The sequence below is a fragment of the Nanorana parkeri genome, unplaced genomic scaffold (genome assembly GCF_000935625.1).
Source record: "Nanorana parkeri isolate BGI_ZX_2015 unplaced genomic scaffold, ASM93562v1 scaffold95, whole genome shotgun sequence".
Taxonomy (NCBI): Eukaryota; Metazoa; Chordata; class Amphibia; order Anura; family Dicroglossidae; genus Nanorana; species Nanorana parkeri.
In genome coordinates this window covers 1,586,665-1,595,512 of record NW_017306363.1, presented here as the reverse complement: position 1 = coordinate 1,595,512, position 8,848 = coordinate 1,586,665, and the positions used below count along the sequence as shown (strand labels likewise).

Sequence of the window (8,848 nt, the reverse complement as noted above, 5' to 3'; positions counted from 1 at the left end):
ACACCACAACCAGTGCTTTCATATTTATTCATTACATAGGAAGGTTCTGCTTCCTGCTAATGTTATGCTTTTCTCACAAACTCTATGAGTAAGTCAAGACATTAAAAACAATTCACTCCCTGCGTCGAAGGGATATCTCAATGATTGTTAAACAATTAAGCAGATTCAATGTAGTAGTTAAAGGAGAACTATGAGGTGAGTGCTTTTCACTCACCTCATAGTTCTAGCCGACCTGTGACAATGAGACTGTCACAGGTCGGCTCAGTAGATCGGGAGGTGAGCGAACATATACCGGCGTTCGCTCACCTCTCAATCCTGTCACGGCTCTCTGCCATGACAGGGGAGGGGCTGGATTCCCCCCCGCTCCGTCAGCGCTGACTGGCGGAACGGACGGGGTAGGGGGCGGGTACAGCTGGCTCTGCCTCTAGATAGGCAGAGCCAGCTGTCACTCACGCAGCTGGGCGGATCCCGGCACAATTGTCGGGATCCGCTTCAGCGTCTCAGTATACCGTGAGCAGCTGCTTGCGGTATACTGAGCTTAGGGTAACGGGAGGACGCTAGTTTGTGTCCTCCCGTTACCCTAAGGAGAACTACGGGGAAAAGCCCTAACCCCATAGTTCTCCTTTAAGCAACACTGTATCAAGTGGCTATACGTTGTAGTCTGGTACAATTTGTCTTCAAGGCTTGCCCCACATCTTTGAGTGAAGCCCACCAGGTGTGATACTTACATCTGCCTCCATTACAGTGATCGTCACTATATGACCCTGTCTAAACCCTACAGCCTTTCTTTCGAAAGTGTATCAGGCAAATCCTCTTTATCCTGCGTATTTAACCTGCGGCCCCATTCATTCCTACGGGGAGCCATACTCATGGTGGCCTTTAATGGTCCTGCAGAACACAGCTCTCCCCATAAGAATGAATAGGGCTATGGCACATATGTGCAGGATAAAGAAAACCAGGAAGGTATGTTGAGATCACAGGAATAGGGACTGAGGTAAGTATTAAACCAGGTGGGATGTATGCAAGGGGTGGGGGGTATTGTCTTAAAAGACAATTTGTACCAAAGGTACAGTAGTACTTTAAATATTTGTGAATTTAACTTAATATGTGCTGGGCTTTCCATTTAAACAGGCTGTGTTGTCAGTCATTAAGATGTAGTGGGGAAAGGGAGGGGGGTACAAACACAATTCTTTCCAGGGTGTCAGACATTGGACTGAACATTAGCTACTTTACCCCATCTGCTGAAGGGGGTGAAAAGGTTTATTGGTAATATTTAGTGAATGTAACCCCACGTCACCCGTCTACTGGAATTCATTTCCTCTTTAAAAAATTCAAATTGGAGTCGATGTTTTTTGGCCTTTTCACCTCAGTGTTTCTGTTTTCTCAGTCTGAGCAGTTAACATGGTAATGAGAGAGTATGTGTGTTTGGTGATTAAGCTTTTCGCTCGATTTACTGAGGGAATTAATAAATTGCAATGTAACAGCAGAAGCAGCTCACACGCTCTCGTGACCAAGACATGCAGCCGCAGACACCCAGACACATCATTCTTCATAAACATCTCTTTCCCGTCTATTCGATTCACTATGCTAATGGTTAAGTGTACCTGTCACGTGCATCCAGAGGAGCTAGAGATTTTGGCAGCCAATATTAAACATATGGATGCATTAGGAATGGTTATGGCCCAGTTCAGGGAACGAGAGGGCTGGCAAGGGGAATTAAAATAACGATGTGGGCTTTCTACGGGGCTAAAATAATGTGTGTTGCTGTCCAGGGGGGCTAAAATAATTATTGGGGCTGTCCATAAGACTACAATGATGGGTGGGGCTATCAGGAGGACTAAATCAGCAGGTGGGAATGTTTACAGCACTAAAACAATGTGTAGGACTGTTAACAGTACTAAAACAATGGGTGAGACTGATTGTAGTATTAAAACAATGGGAGGGACTGTCCGCGACACTAAAACAATGGGTGGAACTGTTTGCTGCACTAAAACAATGGGTGAGACTAAAATAATGGGTGAGACTAATTGCAGTATTAAAACAATGTGAGGGACTGTTTGTGGTACTAAAAGAATGGGTAGGACTGTTCGCAACACTAAAACAATGGGTGAAGCTGGTTGCAATGTTAAAGCAATGGGTGGGACTGTTTGCGGTACCAAAATAATAGTTGGGGCTGTTTGTGGTACTAAAAGCAATAGATGGGGCTATCCACAGGACTAAAAAATGGGCTAGGGTGCCCATGGGACTACTGGCGGGGCTGTCTGCAGGACTAAAACAATAGGTTGGGCTGCCTGTGGGACTAAAATAATGGTAAGGGCTGCCCAAGAGACCTAAATAATTGGAAAGGCTGTCCATGAGACTACAATATTTGGACAGGCTGTCCATGGGAATAAAATAATGGGCGGGAGCTGCCTAGGATACTCAACTAATGGGAGAAGCGTATTATGGAATTAGCAGAAGCAAAGGGACTAATATAAAGCTGGACTAGCTTATCAGAAGGAACAGCAAATAAAGAGTCTAGATATTGGATCAAACATAGAGGGAGGGTTAAGAGAACAGTCAAATGCAAAGGAGGAGCTAGCAATACAAGAGCAATAGAAGAAGCTGGAAATACAGAATAAGAGATGGGGGTTATTGATGGAATTAGCATAAAGGGGAGGAGCTAGAAATACAGAGTAGGAGGAGCAGCCAGCAATGAGATCAGTGTTAAGAAAAGGGGACTTGCCGAACAATCAGAGCAAATGGAGAGTCAGGTGATCACAGCAAGGAATGAGATTGGCCAAGGAGTTAGTATAAAGCTGGGCACTCAGTGGCAGATCTCGGACTGAATGTTATAGACAATAAAAGATCTGGCAATTTTTGCTCAATTTTTCCCACTGTGATCTGTGCCATGTCTCAGCTGACAATGAATATAACACAAGTGATATATAGATAGAACACCGGGAAAAGAGTTGCAACAGAAAAGCAGGTACTATGAGAAAATGTTCACTTGTTGCAAATCTATTATTAACCACTACTATGCTTCATTAGCTTGAAGCGGTCCCTGTACTCGCATTTACTGGCACCCATCAATGTCTGTAGGAGAGGTGCAGATGGCATTCATTGCCAACTGTTGCCTACACTACACAGTGCCCATTTCCCCATCCGAATGCAATGACTGTTCCTCAGCTTTCAGAATACGCAGACCTTGTTTCTGATCAAATGATAACAGATAGGCAGATGCAAAGTACTAGTCAGTTGCTGGATTCAACCCATTGCATGCTGGGAAATACACAAGACAGGTGACATAGGACACAAGACTGTTTACCGTATGGCCGTTACCTTTTGAGTACTTCCACACAATGGTAGGTACAGGATATCCCTCTGCAGAACAATTCAGTATCACAGCTTTTCGGAAAATGCCGTCCTGGTCGGTGGGTTGTACCACAAATCGAGGAGGAACTGGAAAAAGATTGGATAATTGATGAATGATTATTCTGCTTAATGTCCCATACTGTACTTTGTTTTTAAGCAAATTGTACATTACTCAACAGAAGGAATAAATCTGCTTTGTTTTCTATCTATACTTATTTCATTAATATAACACAGATACATTTCACAGTACATAGAGCATTTACATCAGTCCATCAGTCCCCGCCCCCGAGGAGCTTATAATCTAATATCCCTACCAATATCATACATACACACAGGGGCTTAGGAAGAGGGGTTGAAGCACTTGCATCTGCGATTGGACTCCTGTTCTCATGGGGCTAAGGCCAGTTCCGGCCCTCCAGAAATTAAACCTACATGGCTGTAAGAGCACAGCAGAGGAGCTTGGCATGCACTTTCCCCAAGATCAACAAGCAAGTTACACAGTTGCTGCATGGTGCTATGATGCTTTTCCCAAGACCTCCCCTACCCCATAATGGCCATGTCCAAGCTTTACACCAAGGCCCCAAGATCTGAAGCCACATATAGGGGAAATCTGGAGAGAAAAAAAAATCACTACGCAATTTGGGAAAAAACTTTAAAAAAGGCATAAAAGATGAGAATTAATGAATTCTGGGCATTACACTCATCCCCTTAGTTGGAGCCGACGTGTGACATTGGAACTGTCACACGTCGGCTCTATAGATCGGGAAGTGAGCAAACACATACAGTAGTTCGCTCACTTCTCGATCTCCTCCCTGCAGAGAGTGGTGACTGTCCCTAACCACTCCTTGCAGGGATCCCCCCCCCCTCCCCTGTCCGATCCTCCAGCGGTGACTGGTGGAACGGATGGGGAGGAGGCGGGCACAGCTGCCTCTGCCTTTAGATAGGCAGAACCTGCTGTCAATCAGCCAGCTGGGTGGATCTCAACAGTATTGTCAGGATCTGACCCGGCTGCGGCGCTCTCAGTATATTGCGAGCAATAGTTTGCTATATACTGAGCTTTGGATCACAGGAGAAGGTTAGTATATGTCCTACTGGGACCCTAAAGAGAACTATGGGGAAAACCACTTAGTTCTCTTTTAAACAAAAACAGCCAACAGGTTTCAGGGGCAACAACACTGCTCCTTCATCGGGGCTTATAATGGGATAAGGAATTGATTGGACTCAGAAGATACTATAACCAAATGGATCTCTCTCTATATAATTGGAAATAAAGATCTGTTTTAGTGCTGGAAATGTAATGGGCAGCAGCCATTGTGGTCTCTGAAACAAACCAAAAGGTGAAAGTGTCCAAAAGTGCCTTTATATGCTTACAATTCAATCAATCAAAAAACAACCAACATGTTTTTGGGGGGCAACAACACCCCCCCCCCTCCATTACAATTAAAATTTTGGACACTTTTGGTTGTTTCAGGGACCACAATGGCTGCTGCCCATTACATTTCCAGCCCTAAGGGAGATCTTTATATCTAATCATATAGAGATCCATTTGGTTATAGAATCTTCCAATCAAATCAAATCCTTATCCCATTTTAAGCCCTGATGAAGGGGGGGTGCTCCTGAAACGTGTTGGCTGTTTTTGTTTGCTCAAATTGAACAATTAAAGGCACTTTTGGACTCTTTTGCCAAGGTGCTCTTTATTTCTATTCGTCGGAATTTATGTGCAGCAGAGTTTGCACTGTCAGCTAACTACAGGAAGCTCCCTGGATTGCAGGCAGGAGTAACAGGATTTCTGTATGCTGAGTGTTTTTTAAAGGGATACATCACTGGGAAATGTATATGTATAGCAGAGATGTACCCTGTATGTTTTTGCTCCTGCCCAGACATACACTTTAAAGTGCAATTCCTGCCAAAATTAAGACAAAAAATGTAAGAGTTGGCTAATGGCAGCTTTCAGCATTAGCTGTGCCAGATAATAGCCTTCCTGACAGGTCCCCTTTAAAGCGATGTGCTGGCCATTTCTCAGGCATAGACAACATGCTTTATCTATAACAAAAAAAAAAAAAAAATGTCAGCTAGACGTGAGGTGAATAATGCAGCTCCTCCATCTCCAGCTATCAGGGTGAGGCTTCTGCAGGAGAAACACGCCGTGGAAGGTTGGTGGTTCCTAGGCAACCGCTCTCATTTCCATCATGGCTCCCGTTCCTCTGGGCTTAGCAGTGACCTCTACATACCTTCAGGAGGAAAACACAGCCAAGATGTATTACCATATATAAAGCTTTCTGCCACTCCGGGGAGAAAAGAGAAATAACGGCTCCAGAAACAAGTCAAATCTTTTTTCATTCGGATAATTTTGTTATGAATAGCCGTACACTGCAGAAGGTTCCCGCTACTATTTACATTAGTGTTGCCACCTTTTCTTCAAGCGGAACCCGAGCACTCTAGCGACGCGCGGGCATTTTTTAGGGAGAGTAAGCCGTGGCTTATTCATATGTAAATAGCGCCGCCTATTCATATGTAAATATCACACTTGGCACTATTTTCGGGGGTGTAGGCCCTATCTTAATTTTGGTTGCCCCTGTCTGCCTGCAGGTTTCTGCTGCCATGAAACCCGGACGCAGCATTCAAAACCCAGACTATCCTGGTGAATCCTGGACAGGTGGCAACCCTAATTTACATGCTGGGATTGGTTAATGGAACAGCGCAGTCACTCATAGCAACCAATCAGGATTTAGTTAGAGAGTGCTGCATTGAGACGTTTAAAGCTGAACTCCAGGCAGATATGAATAATGCACATATATTATTAAACATATCAGTTATAGTATCTGTCTTGATATCAGCCCATCTTCTCCAGCACAGCAGCTCTCGGACTGGAAGAAGGAGGGACAGCACTATGAGCCAATCAGGCTCTGCTGCATGAACATGTGCTGACAGCCAGTAGGCTGTGGGCGGGGCCATGACACCGATATAGTTCTCAAATCCAGATCAGCATTCCTGATCCAGGCCAGTGATTCAAGTGTTGAAGCAATGGGTCAGTATGGCAGCCGGACAACTAGCATTTTCAACAGGAGAGGGCAGCAATGGCAGCCTCCAGGTTGCCTTTAAAGTGAACCTGTCAGCACAAACCTTTACCCGCATGATGTGATAATGCAGAGCAGGTTGTATCCCTCTATGCAGATAGCAGCTTCATCTTTTTTGCATACCCATTTGGATGGTATCCTCCAATTATCAATGCTCAAACCTGATGATTGGTTGCTGAGACACCAGGCTTTGTAGGATGCAGGCAGCAGGGGTGCCTATTCTTTACAGGCAGGAAGTGCAGATCCTGCAGGAGGGCTCAGGGTAGCAAAAATCACATAATACAACTAAAGTTATGTGCTGTCAGCTTTGGAATACATTATTTTACATTGCAACAGGTTTACCCAACTCAAACTGAAGGGGCCTGCAGCTCATGCACAGCCTGTTTAGACCACCGAATTACATTATTCACCCATCAGGCAAACAGGCCTATGGAACAGGGAGAGTGGAGCAGTCTGCATTCAGCTTGTCTCAGGAGAAATGGGATACCAGTGACATGACATTGTGGGAGATGAGGAGATCAGCTACTGTGGGGAAATCTACTGCTGGAAATAGAAGAAGCTGGAAGTTATTTAAAGCCATCGTTACTCCCCTACCACCAAAAAGATTTGGATGGGTTTTCTGCATTCCCTTTCACATGACAAAGGAGCACCCGAGTACTACGGGTCAGCTAAAGAGACAGCAAAGCAATGACTCTGTTTATCTCTTTATAGGGTCAGATTAAGCTGTATAGTGATGGATGAGTCACTGTGATGAGCTGCCCACAACTGCAGATCAATTACAGCTTGTGCTACAGAGCCAATGTCAGCCTGGCTGGAATTATAGTTGGCATGTATCTGGTTAATTCCAGGTGTCTGGCATTGCCTGTACCCCCCTGGGCGGAGTGTGACAGCCAATCAGTACAGCAGCCAATCACTGGGTTCCTCTCAATCAGTGGTGCATGCTGTGATAGGAGGGACATATACATATACTGGAGGGATTTGCCATGTGTTCAGACTAGCCGGGACCAGCCATGGAATAGTGCTGGGTGCTGTTCAGTCTGCCCCCAAGCTGGGCCTGGGGGTGGGCATAGGCTGGTGTGAGGGAAATGTTTCCCTGAGGAGGAGGTCTGTGATGCTGATAGAGGAAGAGACCCGGGACCAATAATGGCTCTTGAAGTACCCTGTTTCCCCGAAAATAAGACCTAGCCCGAAAGTAAGACCTAGCACTATTTCTCAAGATTCCTGTAATACAAGACCTATCCCGAAAATAAGACCTAGTTTGGTGGTAGCATATGAGGGGGAACTTGAAGAGCAGGTGAGATGGTATCAGCCTGCAGGGACATACTGTATCAGGGGATGACAGGGAACTCCCTCCGGCCAGCGCAGTGACAGGGAGCACTCCAGTACCATACTTCACCAACTGCTGTCCCCCGAAGGCACTGCTTAATGTAATGGTACTGTACTGTACTGTGTACCGGTAAATGGTACCGTACTCTACCGCGCTGTCCACTGTCTGATGTCCGCACTGCTGGTACAGCTGTCCGGTACTGTGACAGGTGGAGTGATACCAGATAACGTTGGATTGTTGTACATGAATAACTTTAGATTGTTGTACATTTTGTTGCACATTAAAAAAAAAGACACCCCCTGAAAATAAGACCTAGTGTGTTTTTGTGGGGAAAAAAAAATATAAGACAGTGTCTTATTTTCGGGGAAACACGGTATCCTGGAACCCAGAGGACTTCAGGAGTATGGTCGGTGTCTCTCCTGTAGAGGATCTGTTTTCATGCTGCTCATCTGCTATTTCGGTTGCCATCCGCTGCCTCCCAAGTGTATCTACAATGATATGCCTACCAGGTCTGGTGAGTCTGAAGCCTATGTCGGTTACACCATGGATGTATAGGATCCCTCTACCCTCTCTCCCCAGTGAAGAAGTTCAATAAAAGTTATTCTGCATTATACTACTGGAGTGGACATCAGCTATTGTGGGCATTAGAGGAAGGGCGGTTAGTGCTAATGGGTGGATGAGCCGGGCATTCAGCGGCTCCTTTGGGGGTGGTTGCTACATACATTTAAAAAGGGATGCCAGAAATACCGCTCTTAAATGAAAATCCGAGGTAAGGTGATGTTTACATGAGTTTGCGGTCCCCTCCTACCAAACTCAGAGCAGCAGACAGACCCAGTGATGACCTCACTCTACCTCAAAAGAGGCTTTCTTAAAAACAAAATGATTTGATTGAAAATGTTTATTTGCATGTTGATCGGGGAGAGGGAGTAACAGGAGAAGGTATTATATGCGTACCTTACACTTCAGCTTTATACAGGCAGTCCCCGGGTTACGGACGTCCGACTTACAATCCGTACTTACGAACGTGGTCCACAGTTCTCCTAAATGTACCGGCAGCCGCCGGTACATTTAGGAGAACTGTGGCTGCAGC

The 8,848-nt window shown here is 45.4% G+C and overlaps 1 protein-coding gene across 2 annotated transcripts in view; it reads right to left on the bottom strand.

Moving 5' to 3' along the window:
• Positions 1-8,848, bottom strand: part of DSCAM (DS cell adhesion molecule) — a 399,852-nt gene that overhangs the window by 211,862 nt on the left and 179,142 nt on the right. For both annotated transcript variants that reach the window (XM_018552699.1, XM_018552700.1), the window contains exon 10: positions 3,322-3,441. In XM_018552699.1, the coding sequence (XP_018408201.1) occupies positions 3,322-3,441 (120 nt within the window). The remainder of the gene's footprint in view (positions 1-3,321; positions 3,442-8,848) is intronic.